Source organism: Pagrus major, chromosome 24 (genome assembly GCF_040436345.1).
Source record: "Pagrus major chromosome 24, Pma_NU_1.0".
NCBI lineage: Eukaryota > Metazoa > Chordata > Actinopteri > Spariformes > Sparidae > Pagrus > Pagrus major.
Window position 1 is genome coordinate 10,150,443 of NC_133238.1, and position 13,465 is coordinate 10,163,907.

Sequence of the window (13,465 nt, forward strand, 5' to 3'; positions counted from 1 at the left end):
CTTTGTAAACTTTGTTTAACCACCAACAACCTATTTTTAATCATTTGGGTGTTCTTGTGAATTCGGCATTAAAAGCAATACATACAATTATTTTATATGTGTGAAAAACTGTTCATTTGTCCAAGTGTGTTGGCTACTACTGTTGGTCCGTCCGCCGTTATAACAAGTGGAGATGCAAGGTGTAAACAGGCTCTGTATCATGTTAAAACAGTGACGTAATTCAAGCTTTAAAGGGGCTCTGTGGAACTAAGTGCAAAAACAAAATTAAAAACAAAAACAGAAGTCCAACATATTGGCAGGCTTTTGAACTTTATTGGCATTTTTGCAAGACCTCATCTGTCAATTTAATTCCAGTTACGATAAATGCATAACAACTGTTTCAGAAGATGTTACATGGATTATCTCGGACAAAAAAATAGTATGGCTGCCATCTCGTTTTTTTCTTCATTTATTTACAAACAAAGAAATGTATCTGTACTAGATGAATTCTAATATTACCCCACTCGTTCAGGTGGATAAATCATGCAGCAGAGCTTTAAATTGGTTGAAAGATCTTGATATTGCTGAAAGAGAGCTTTAGTGGGATATGACCAGAGTGAAAAAAAAAAAGAAAGAAGAGCATAAAAAAAAACAGAAGAAAGAAAATCGGGCAATACTTAAGCTGTCACAGTTTAGGCTAAAAGCGAAGACACACAATAACAACATTATCATTTTTGAAAAATAAAAAGTGCAAAAGGCAAATTATCCATTTGGGATGATTAAGAATTCCAGTTAAAAACTTGGATGGCTAACTTTTTTTTCTTTTTTTTCTCTTTTCTCTACCCACCACACCAAGTTAAGCAGATTCACAAATCATACTGTACAGAAGTTCTTCAAAGTGCAAATATTATGAATTGGCATAAGCTGGTATATACATTTCATTTTCTGGATGACTTACAGAATCAAAAAGCATGTTTTTTTTTCTTCGTCCAGTCAAGCTCACAGACGACTCGTACTCCCATTCGCGCCGGACAGTTTCCCCTGACTTCATCGCTGTTACACCCGCGAGAAACGACGACATATTCTCAGATAGTCACGTGGTAAAAGGGGGTTTTCTCCACACGGAGGCCGCATACCCGATAGGAGGATACATCGCAGAAAAGCTTCCTCGCTCCGTTAAAAAAAGAAAATTTCGAGTCTAATCTAAAATCTGAAAAAATCCCAGAGAGATCCGCGTGTTGGCTTTCGCTAAATCATGCACAACATGCACAACCAGTCATATTTTATTTGATTTTTATTGCATTGCGTTCTCTGATTTACTAATTATTAAAATTATTTTGTTGGCAAGTGTGTACAGCACACACACACATGCGCACACACACGCACACACACACACTCACACACACATAACTTAATCTCTGTGATCCCTCTGTGCATTAACAACCACCTCACTCTGGACCGACTCTGATCTCTGATGACTAAAACTATTCAACTACATTACATCCATAATTACTGCAGGTCATTACAAAGAACTACGTTGCATACTTTAATTTCCAAAGAGTTAATCTCGAGCCTGGCACGCGACGGCTACTGCACTGTATGTAAAATGCTAATTATCAGCTCCACTCCCACAGCACCGAAGCAAGGCGGACCTCACTCACTGCCCTGCCTTTCTTTTTCCGATTGGACCGGAGCACCTGTGGCCTAAAAACACTGATTTCTCCAAGCTTACAGATGTTTTTTTTTATCAGGCGTTTTTGGCGATCAGTGCAGAGTAACGGAGGGGGGAAAAAAGAGCTGTTTATCATGGTTGACAGGCGAATGGGGAGATTCTGTTGTGAAACCTCAAAAAAATGGCGAATGTTTTTTGCTTTAAATGCGATTAAGGAAAGAATTAAGTTTTGGTTTTGGTTGGTGAAACATTCTTTTCATTTTTCTTTGATTCAAATAGAGAAAAAATGCCAACCGGTGCAGCGGTGGCCCTCCTCCGGTTAAAATGTCATGATCCACGAGCATTTGTACTGCATAGGTCAGGTGAGCATGACAATAATCATTAAAAGGCAAAGAAAGGAGAAAAAACTCAATGTCTGGTGTGATTGCTCAGAAGAATTAGTCCAGCGCAGATTACGTTTACTACGATTTTTTGTAAATTAAAACGTATTTTACCGATTGCCTGGCTATTTTCTGCTTTTGGTTGGTTATTTGAAGCATTTCTGAGATTATAGAAAAATATTATTGTTTCCTGTTTCAGATCATTCCAGTTGTCGGGGATTCATTTAACTGTTTCCTGTCTTGTTGCATATTTCAGGTCACGGCAAAGAGAAGGTCAACGGGAGTCTGAAACACTAAACGCATCAGGGTTTTTGATATGTAAACTGATAAACGCACATTTTTGGGTTTCCTCACACTTGCACATTTAAGCGCCCTTAAGACGAAAAATCTTCTAGCTTGCCGCTGCTTTTAAATGAGCTTTTATAAGGAGCGGAAAGGCTGAGATGCTAGTAGATGGAATTCGGCCGAGCGAAGCGCAAACTTAGGCGTAAAAATGCTACATCGCGGTTAAAGTAAGACTCGCTCGAAAACACCCTGAACTTAAATAGTGGAATGGCAGAACTAGTGCTGAAACTGTCAAAGATACAGTTAGTTTGACGTGCACTTTTGTGGCAAAGTTGGAGGGAAAATCTGAATGTCAAATTCTTTGGAGAAGGTTTCGACTTCCTACACGTTTTCTATTTTAAAATTCCAAATGCTTCTTTAGAGACGGATGATTTTCTAAATTAATCATACGCTGATGACACTGCTGTCATTGTTTGTTCACACAGAGAAAGCAATATCACAGCTTAGTTGCCTTTGATTTGTGTGCGTTTCTTACTTTTTAAGACGTTGTTTCATTAAAATAGTTTCATTGTGCTTTTATTTCATATTTCATTTTGTACCACTCCTGTTCATACCAAGTGTTTGCCTCAGGTAACGAAGGTCATGTATCTTAGGCGCACTCCTACTCTCGAGAGACATGACATACCGTTTTTTTTTTTCTTCACACGACCCTAGAGCAGCGAAAAGCTTTTGAATCAAAGGAAAATGAAAACAAAAACAAAGCCAGGGAAGAGATCTGATCATCAAAGACTTGTTTTTTTTCCGGCTCGGTTTAGAAGTGGAGCTTCAGAGTGAGTCGTGTTATGCTTTTAATGAGACTGGCAACGCTTTCTCCCTACTTTCTTTCCTTCGTTCCTTCCTCCCCCGTCTCCTCTCTTCACTGCAAGACTCCTCGGTCAGGTCATTCGAGGGGGGGGGGAGAAAGGAACGTCACATTGGAAAGGAATGGTGATGGTGTGGAAACCTGTGGGAAATCAAATAAAAGTTATTAGAGCAGGCAGAAATACAGATTTCTCAGGCTTCATAGGCTTTTCAGAAGAGATTTTACCTATTTAGTAGAGGAAGAAGAGGCGTGTTCTATGAGAGGTGGCCATATTCTCTGACATGTTGCGCACTTTTAGGTAGTTCACGAAACCCCTGAAGAACAGCAGGAGACCTGTGGAAGGGGAAAATACGGGTCACTTCACAGCAGAGGTCTCCATTTGAGCCTGTGATATAATGCTAAGGTCACTGCAAAACACTCACCGAGCAACAGGAAGATCCACCAGAGCCAGTACTGACCGTTGAAGTAGCCAGTGAAGTAGTCAGAGAACTGGACACAAAGGAAAAAGACATTCGGCACTTAGAAAGTAGATACAATTTACAAAAAACATCAGATTATATTAAAAATCGAGCATTTTCAAGCAGTATATTCTAATTCAAGCACATTCCCAACTTTGAAAACATAAAATCAAGCATCTTCCAAACTTTCTAGACTTTGTGAAAACCCTGTTTGAAAAAAGTCACGTGTACATACCCTGACGATAAGAATCCACTTGATGAGGGAAAGGCCGAAGCCACAGATGGCTCCGTAGCGCCCTGCGATGGTATTGGTCAGACAGAAGGACAGGCAGAATCCGATCCAGTTGAACAGGAAGGCCACTGGAGGGAGGAACATTTAACAAGACTTTAGGGCATTTGGCTTTACAACAACCAAAAGAAAGCATTAAAAATGTTAACATGAGACAAGACTTACTGAAAAAGGCCAACATGAAGATTCCATCGTTCCCAACTCGAAGCTGATCAGCGTCACTGAAGTCGTCTCTGGGGGGGAATTCATCGTCCTAACGTAGACACACACACACAACGTTAGTATGACATATACAGTGAGTCTGGCTTAAAATATGCAACAACAGACACACCTACAACACGATGAGTTGAGTCAATGCCTGACTCGTGAGTAATTACTACCAATTATTTTGTTCTTTCATGTTGAGAGGGTGAGATAGATGAAATGTAGCACGCTTTGAGGTAAACCTCCACCCACAGGACATGCAAGTATAGGGACAGACCGCAAGGATAGTATGCGTGTGAGTGTTTAAGCTCACCCGTGGCATCACGTCCACAGTGGAGGCAGCCATGGCGGCCGCTTTGGCCTTCTCCGCCTCGTCATATGTGGGCAGTGATGTGGCGACGCTGTAGGGCGGAGGCACGGGGAAGTCACCTTGGTAACTAGTCTCTGTGGGAGAAGGAGAAGATTTGGTTATAAAAGGAGAAAAAAGGGAACCGCGTACAGTATGTGGCTAAGTAGCTGCCAATAATGTGGTAATGCTGTCATGGAAATCAACACTGGCTCAAGAGTCAGACAGAAAACTGCCAAAAAACGCCACAAATCTGCTGCTTCTGCTATTTTAGGAAGCATGAAACCACACTGTGGAAAAATAAATGTGCTGCTTAGAAAAAAAGAACTGTAAGAGAGATGTGAAAGATTCTTATTGCACGTACCGGGTGCTGCAGCAGTTGCTCCTAGGTCAATGGAGGCATAAGGAGGTGGAGGTGCCTCGGCGTCCCCCTGAGTCCTCGACCCCGATGCTTCCCCGGCTGCTGCTGCCGCGCCGGCGCACGCCTGGCCAGCCTGACTCTGGTCCTGGCTGCTGGACGACGTACTGGCCTGGGCTGTGGCAGAAGTGCATGGCTGCTGCTCGCTGGTCGAGGCCTCCGAGGAGTCATCCTCGTTGTGCAACTGGAGGAGAGGATGAGACACAAGCAGATCAGCTGATCAGTCAGCCAAAAAGTGAGGGCGCTCCAGGGGATGTTCGCACTGTTCCAAATTTCTAAAGCTGGCATCAATCTTGTACTTTCTGCTCGGCTGAGAAAAGCAGAGCCTTGTGAAGACGGCCATAAAATATGGAAGCCACTACTTGTGAGTTGGCATGCTAGATTGTGTGATGGTAGCTCCCACTTTGATAAAAATAACAACTAGGGCTGCAACCATAAGTTAAGAAAGTTAAGAAAATTCATTTCTAAGTATTCGATTAATCGATTTAATCATTTTTCAAGCAAAAATGTCAAACATTTGCTGGTTCCAGCTTCTTAAATGCAAAGCTTTGCTTTTGTTTTTTTTGTCATTTATGATAGTAAATGATAAGTCTTTGGGTTTTGGACTGCTGGCTGGACAACAGATCAATTTTAAGACGTCACATTGGGTTCTGTGAACATTTTATAGACTAAACAATCTATCAAATCATAAAAACAACTAGCAGAATAATCAGTAATGAAGTTAGTTGCAGCCTTGATAACAACAAAGTGAAGCTGGTATTCAGCACCGTTTCCTGAAAGCAGCACCGACATCAGTTAGTTGTTATGTAACAAAATGAGCTCTGCATCTGTTTTTAGTTGTTGGCACGAACAGGCAGAACTGTTTATTTTTTATTTAACTTATTTTTTATTTATTTTCGAGCTGAATGAGTGGGATGACATAACAACTTGAAATAACAGGCAGTATGTAATGGGTTACATCTTCCACAGCACATGGTTCATTTTTCCCAGAATCTTTCTTCACTGTCATGGTCAATTTCTTCATAAAGCTTTTTTTTCATAGACCACTTGCAGTCCAGTCGTTCTTTGTTTGAGAGTTTACTTGCAGCCTTTTCTAGCTTTCTTGCAGCCAAAACACTCTATAAAGTAGTTTTTATTGGTAGTGGCGGGGTCTGCCATTCCCGCAGGGGATTCCAATTGCCCACCTAAACATGAGGGGTGTAGACCAGCTCAATTGATCAGAGCCTCCCTGTTTTCTGTTCACTTTCTTCACACCGTGTGACAGCTGGATTAATTCGCTGCTAATGCGAACAGAACATTTCCTGTTTTCACACGGAGGTGGCCTTTGTTGTGAAGTAGTCAACACAGGACTACAACTCGTCTGCTATTTGAAAGAGTGTACTGCAAATAAAATGACCGGTCGCGTACGTATGTCGGCTGGGCACGATCAGAGCGTCACCGTTTGCCCTCAGCAGAATGTTTGACACTGTGAGGGGCTGCATCTGTGTGGCAACAACAGGAAGGTCTCTGGAAAAGTGATACACATATGTAATCAGTTAATGAGCGTCCCCCGCTGCAGCTGAGAGAGTCGGGTTCGGGCTTAAGTACATTAATTTTTGTCGGAGCGAAGAGCCAAACGCCTTCTGAAATTACAGAGGGGCGATGGAACATGGTGGTTATGGGATGGCTGGTGGGGAAATCTGGCTCGGCGAAGCGAATCCTCCTCACCCCTCTCTGAAGCTTCCACCGAAGCGACCTTGAGAAAGTTAACTTTCACCCAGACAGACGTCAACAACAACCCATTGTGTAACCTTGTGCTCTATCTATCATGACAAGAAAACTGAAAACTACTATGACAAAATACTGTTTTTCTTATGTAATCCTATGATATCAGTTAAAATAGCCGCACTCGCCCTGAGGAGAATGCTTCATTACCCAGTACTAACAGACAACACAGACAAATCATGAGTCTCACAGCTACTATGCACTCAATGTGGCTGAGCCTGTTCAACTTCCTCCCAGCTGTAAAACAAATTTCTGAGCGGCGCAAGCGAGGAGGATTTAAGTGACGGTTGATGAGAGTAGATTTCCGCAATGAGGGCACAACACGAGGTCCCGGTTAGAATGAAACAGTATACTGTTGTTCTGCTGAGACACCAAACATCATAAGCCTTCTGCTTTTTAACCTTTTAGTCAAATACTTTCATCGAGGACGGCATGTGAAAAAGCTTCACTGCTGCAGGCAATTTTAGTTTCATTTCTAAGCCTTGACTACAAGTGGGTTGAAACCCTTTTATTCTCATAATGATGTGTTTTAAGATGATCAAAAACCAGGTCTTTTATTTCACATTTTCTACTACGTAATGGCAATATTCTTGTTGTGGGGAAACACCCTTTGTAATAACAACTGACGTCAGCAGGCCGATAACTAAGAAGTCGCACATGTGAGTAATAACAGGAGAGCTTAAGCCACCTTGTAAAACCCCACCAGTGCCGGGTTGATGCACATAAGGCAGGGAGTGAATGAGCGTCCGACGGCTGGCTCGGACTCAAGGACAAAGCATAACGCACCCCCGCGCACACTGCACAGGCGATTACATAAGATCTTAACAACATAGCCACAAGCCTCCTCGTGTGTCCAAATATACCAGAAACCTATGCAGGCCTGCTCAGAGCAAGCACTGCCAACACTTGCAGAGATCTGAGTGGTATTTTAGGAAGAAAGAGGGCAAAAATGTTAAGTGTATAAGTTTAGGCATAATGAAATGAAGATGAATGTGTTGAACAATACAGCGTATGAGTAATACCAAACAAACCTCCGTTCAAAAAGTGGATTATTGTTGGAATCTGCACTTTGGTCAGGGTTGAAAAGTTGGAGCACAACCCTGATTTGCTTTGGCTCACGCTGAACCCTGCGGGATTATCACTCACAAAGCCAGAACCGCAGGAATCAGGAGCACAAAGCGGACTTTATCTCAAATTGGCCATAACAGTCAGTCAGCTTTCCGAAAAAACTTCTCAGCCACCATTGTTGCTTTGCATGCTTGGCAGCACTTCTCGAATGGCAATGACCTCCATGTTTAATGGCGGTTAACCCTAAATATCCAAAACATTGCGAGGTTGCCATTTTTTTTTTTATTTATCTCACATTCTACATTGCTTTGGGCTGGAAAAGGTAAACAGTTTTTTTTTTTTTTTTGTTTTTTTGTTTTGCTAATTTCTTAATAAGAAGAAGTCATACCTTGTAAATATTCGTTATGTCATTTATTTATTTAATTAATGACTTACTAAGGAGTTTCCTTGTAAAAAAAAAAAGTTTTTTAAGTAGTTTTTTAAACTAATTACTAAAAGGAGATAAAACAAGTCATACCTTGCAAAAATGAGTTGTTTTAAATCATGTTTTTACTAATTTCTTACTCAGAAGGACATTTAAATGTACTCAACATAACTTATTAAGTTGATAATAACTCTTTTATTGGTGTAGTTTCCTTCACATGGCTCTCACTAACCCACAAACCAAAGTCAGTTTTGGAAATTTAAATACTATTCAGCTAAATGAAAACCACATTTGAATATTAGCCACCTAATAAATTCCCCCTGGAAACACTAGCTTAAAGCTAAGCTAGTCGACACTTTAAACTGTGGGTTTATCTACAACCGTGTAACCTAACATGGGTTAAATGGCAAGTAACTACACATAAGTTAATGTGTATTAAGTATGTGACACATTTTATTAGGATATTAACTTTCAAGGCCGAACAATGCATCTTGACAGGCTAGCTAACATTAGCCTAGCCGATGCGGAAGTGAGAGCAGCCATAACAAAACAACTGTAGGAAATAAATTGAGCCAAAACACAACAGAAGAAACCACTCAGAAGCTAATTAACACGTCTCGTCGTGACGTCTACGTGTAATAACTATTTATAACCGAGTTGTAATAATTAAGCAGCGTCTTAATTTCAGCAAGGCCTCGTTTCCTGTCACAGGCAGGCCGAGGTAACGCGTTAGGGAGACGGCTGTTTTGGTCTCCTCTGCCCGGACTCACCACTTGGTATCGGCTTGCTGGGTCCATCCCGACGCTGTTCAGCTGGCAGGCGAGCCAGCCGAGAAGAACCAGAGGAGAATCTGCCCTGTTGTCGCTCCTTCCTTTGTGTCACAGGAAGGAAACGCTTCTTCTCAAGCAACGCTGGTTATCTGTGTAGAGAGCGGTGAAAGAAATGGCTGCAGTCTACAGAGCACTCGCTCAGAAAAACAGCCGTGGTGGTAAAACGTCCACCAGCACAGTGAAGCTACTCTGCCCGCCCGACACTTCCGATCCGGTACTTCAAAATAAAATGAATTGAAATGAGATGAGATGCTTCACATTTTTGAACTCAATTATATGCTCTTGGTTAGTTTATTGAATTAAAGTGCATCATTTCTTAAAAGGAGGTCGTGTTTTTTATTTAAAAGCTTAATTTGCGAAGCAATGTATGTATTACAGCTGCCAATATAGTGGTGTATATACGGTATATCACACTTACCATACATGCAGTACAATAATTAATTTTAAAATGTAGAAAAGCAGAAATTAGCTTAAAAAAGTAAATACTAAAGTACAAGTACCTCTAACTGTACAGTAATTGCCTATTTACTTTTACTTTGCCTATTTACCCTGCTACGATTTGGTGTATTTCTGTTTGAGTATAATTTAATGATGTGTTCCTTTTTATAGAATCTATTTTTTACTAAAACTGTTTTATGTTGTCAGCCTTTTCCTTCTCATTAGTTTTTAAATCGTCCATTGAAAAACTTTTTTTAGCCATTATATTTTGAAGGCTGAATGTCGTCACTTCCGTATTTAAGTCCGTCTCCCGCCGACTTGACACTGAGGGGGTTGATCACGGATTTCCACGGATTGAGGAAGCATGATGACGTAAACGTATTCAGAAACGGTGAATAAGTGAGCCGCTAGGTGGAGCCAAAGCTCAAATATATCACAGATCCCCTGCCAAATCACCTCCATGATGTTTTAAACCATACTCTCACATGATGACTCAGTTTTTGGGTTGTGTGTCACAAAATAATTCCTTTATTTTCTAAAGCGAGTTGTATTTTAAAGCACTGTGTAGTTCTTGTTGTCCTTTAAGTGTTAATTATTGAGGGTAGCGGCAGAAATAGGCCAAGGAGAAGAGTTTGGCAGGAGGCCTATCAGCTCCACTAAACAGACATAACTCATATTGTAGCACAGTGAAACTCTGGCCTTGGACACATCTCTGCACTCAATGGACTCTGACATTCTTTACACAATGTTCTCTTAAAAAAAAGATAATAAAAGCAGGATTTACAAGCAGTTTTTGTTGCCGCAGCCTTACTTGAAGGCTGACGGTAGTAAATGCTTTCAAAGTTAAGGTCGAGTTTGCTGTTGTTTTACCATTTCCTGTTTTGCCACAATGGTGACTTGTGGCTACAGTGGCAGTTATTCATTTGACTGTGATTACATTCATGCTTTTTATTTAGCTACTTTGGCAGGAATACTACTAAACGTTTGTTTTTTGCCTTCCTGGAGTAATATCACTGTCTCTGATGTTAAGAATATGTAGATAAGATAATGCTAATAAAATAATCCCAACTCAAGGTCCACTGACTAGCATTTTCTGGAGCTTTATCATTATGAGTCTTCTTTACTTGACACCTTTGAGGTAATTGGTTCATTTTACCACTTCACCAGGAAGTGTAACTCTAGTGCACCAATTCCAGTTTTGCTCTGTTCCTCAAGCTCTTTCACCTCCACGATCTCTCACCAGAAATAACACAGTAAAGCCCCTTTGGCGATCTCTTTCCCAGTTACCAAGAGATCTGTCCTTCTGCGTGTTCAACACCTCAGAAACAAGCAGGTCCTGAACCCCCCGAGCTCTTAAAAACAGCCCTTTCCTGCAGAGAACAGCCTCGGATGGATTTCATGTTTTCTGCTCTTGGTCGTGAACGCGCCGCGCTCTGCAATACGTTGCCAACATTAACAGCTCGCTGTCAGAAAGCAATAACACGCAGCCGTTTCACAATCGACAGAGTTTAGCCGTCCCGTGTGTGTTTGTTTTGGTGATTTCATTAAACCTTCTTTGATAAAGCCGTCGCTGCCTGAAGCAACAGGCTGACCCAGAACCATCAAGTTCAAAGTAAGTCGCTGAGTTGCAGCGGAGGACTTTGTTTCATCATTCAGCGCTGATTTGATAAACTGCTTATGCATCCAATATTTACTTTCCTCCTCCTCGTTCCCAGACTGCAGACAGCATGCATAATACACCGTGCATTTGTTTATTATGTATATATATGCAGAGTGAGGCAGGTTTGTGTCTTTAGCTCATTCTCAAGTTTACTCTGTCATGTGTTTTTTGCCTCTGGGCTAATCCTGGATCAGCACTGCAGTGGATCAGAGTATAATAGGCTCTTGGTACCTTTATGAATGCAAGTACTGGAGTTTCAAGGATAAAGCACAAAGAGGTTCAGGAAACATTATGGCTTGACTGAAAAAAATGGGTTATAGAAGCCAGTATAACCTGTAAACACCAGCATGTTGTCTTTAGAATAATAGGAATGTTGATATTTTGAAGGTAAATGTTGTTGTGATGTACCATTAAGTTTCAGTTTGGGCCCTACAGGACAAAGTAACGTATTCAAATTGCTTCTTTTGTCCAACCAGCACTCCAAAAGACTTAATTTCACCATTTACTCCAAATTTCTGCAAAAAAAACAACATTTTATTGAAGGTAAACATGTCAAAACTTTACAAATACAGTAAACGGTAAACAATCATTCAATCATTGGCGACTTATTTTCTTTTGATCGACTAATGGATTAATCGACTTATTTTTGCAGCTCTACTATGATTCATTACTAATTAACTCCCACTGTTTTAACTGGAATCTATTAAATGCTCGGTCCGAACTTCCAAAAATCTGAAGTACTGTGAACACTTCTGTGAAAGAACTCCACTGTTTGATCAGACAATGTTCCTTTCACTCCTATCCTCCTGATCTATCGCACTAATACACTTACCATTCCTTCAATTTGCCAAAAGCTGCAGTAAAGCCACCCTAAACAGAGCGAACAATGAATGCACAGCGAGGTATTGATAAAAGGCTCTTCTTGAATTAAATATTAATCCCGTTCGCTAAGAAGGGGATTACTGTAGTACATGTATCAGTTAAGCACCTCGTACTGAGACAGAGAAGGACGGAGAGGGTGGAAGATGTTGGGCGGAAAAAAATGTGAAAAAGACATGAGGTGTTATGATAAAAAAGCAGGTGCTATATCCTGCATCATAAAGTGTTTTGCCCTTTGCAAGTCGGCGGGCATTAGCAGCATTAAGGATTAATGTGTAGTAGTGATATACGAGTCCCTGCCTGCGCCTTTTTAAAGCAGCAGACCTGCGTGAGAGTAAAGCCCGGCTGCAGTTAGAAACCCCACTTTCCGAGCCTATAATGGCACTTTAGAAACATCCATCACTGACACACACACCTGCAAACACGCGCACAAACACCCACTCGCGCACACACTCCCCCGCACACCACACAATCAGGATGTTGTTACTTGGCAACATCATTTCAAGGTAAATAGGTGCTATAAAAAGGTGTTATGTAAAGGAACGGTGGGTGTCTCTGTCAGATGCTGCGGCTTTTCAGCGAGGCAGACTCATTCTTATGCTGGTGAAAGCGCAGCTATTTGACTGGAGGTGAGCGTTTTTGTTCGAGCCTGATGGAGTCGTGTATTACAGGAGAAGACATCTGTTAGTTTTGCCAGGATACAAGCAGCAATTAAATTGCCGTGCTGCGGTGTGTTTTGATGGAATTTATATTTCAGGAGGGGAAGATTGCATTAGAGGAGGGCAATGTGGAAGACTTTAATATATTTCCATGAATATGCTACATATACATGTTTACAAAAGGGATCATAAATCAGTCTTTACAGCACAAACAGGGATTTTTTTTTATGTGTTAGGGACTGAATGAAAAGTATTAAGCGTAGGGGCGGGGGTTAGAAAAAGGTGAGGGGTGTGTATTTCTTCAGCAGACTACACTGAACATTTTTACATTATTATTCCAACCTTTCCACAAAAAGGAAAAAAATAACATGCATACAAAATGTCAGGTGAGGGAGTAAAAGAGTGGAATTTTGGGGTTGATGGACGTTGGGGTTGATGGATGGGTCAAACAGGACTTTAAGTTACACAAGTAATACACATAACGCAACTTAACATATGTACTTTAACCAAAACCATGATCTTTTCCTAAACCTAACTGAGGAGTTGTGTTGCCTAAAGCTAACCAAACTGCTAACGTTAGATGTTAACCGCATGTTTGGTGTTGTTACCATGACTATGGATGACGGCAAAAATCACCTGACTGTGGATCTGATCGCTACGAAAATTCGACCTCGGAGTCCTTCACCAAGAAATCCACAGTCCAGCAGCATTAAACAACTTCAACAAATCATCCACAGGTTTGTAAAGACAGCTGAGAGGGACAGGGAAGGCCTATTAATCATGTCACATTTCAATTCACTCACATATGGTCAATAAAAAAGTTATTAATACATGGAAATTACTACAAATT

At 41.0% G+C, this 13,465-nt stretch overlaps 1 protein-coding gene and 1 long non-coding RNA gene across 2 annotated transcripts; one reads left to right on the forward strand and one right to left on the reverse strand.

Moving 5' to 3' along the window:
• Positions 1-290: 290 nt before the first annotated feature.
• On the reverse strand, positions 291-9,165 carry ndfip2 (Nedd4 family interacting protein 2). Its single transcript, XM_073495390.1, has 8 exons — positions 8,920-9,165; positions 4,840-5,077; positions 4,443-4,573; positions 4,091-4,178; positions 3,872-3,996; positions 3,601-3,667; positions 3,404-3,511; positions 291-3,319 (listed from the first exon to the last, which is right to left on the reverse strand). Exons 1-7 carry the CDS (start codon positions 8,944-8,946, stop codon positions 3,408-3,410), a joined length of 780 nt encoding a protein of 259 aa, XP_073351491.1. The 5' UTR covers positions 8,947-9,165; the 3' UTR covers positions 291-3,319; positions 3,404-3,407.
• LOC141020350 (uncharacterized) lies at positions 7,527-9,222 on the forward strand. The gene is made up of 2 exons (XR_012180832.1): positions 7,527-8,047; positions 8,838-9,222. It is a non-coding gene; the product is annotated as an uncharacterized lncRNA (long non-coding RNA).
• Positions 9,223-13,465: the final 4,243 nt, after the last annotated feature.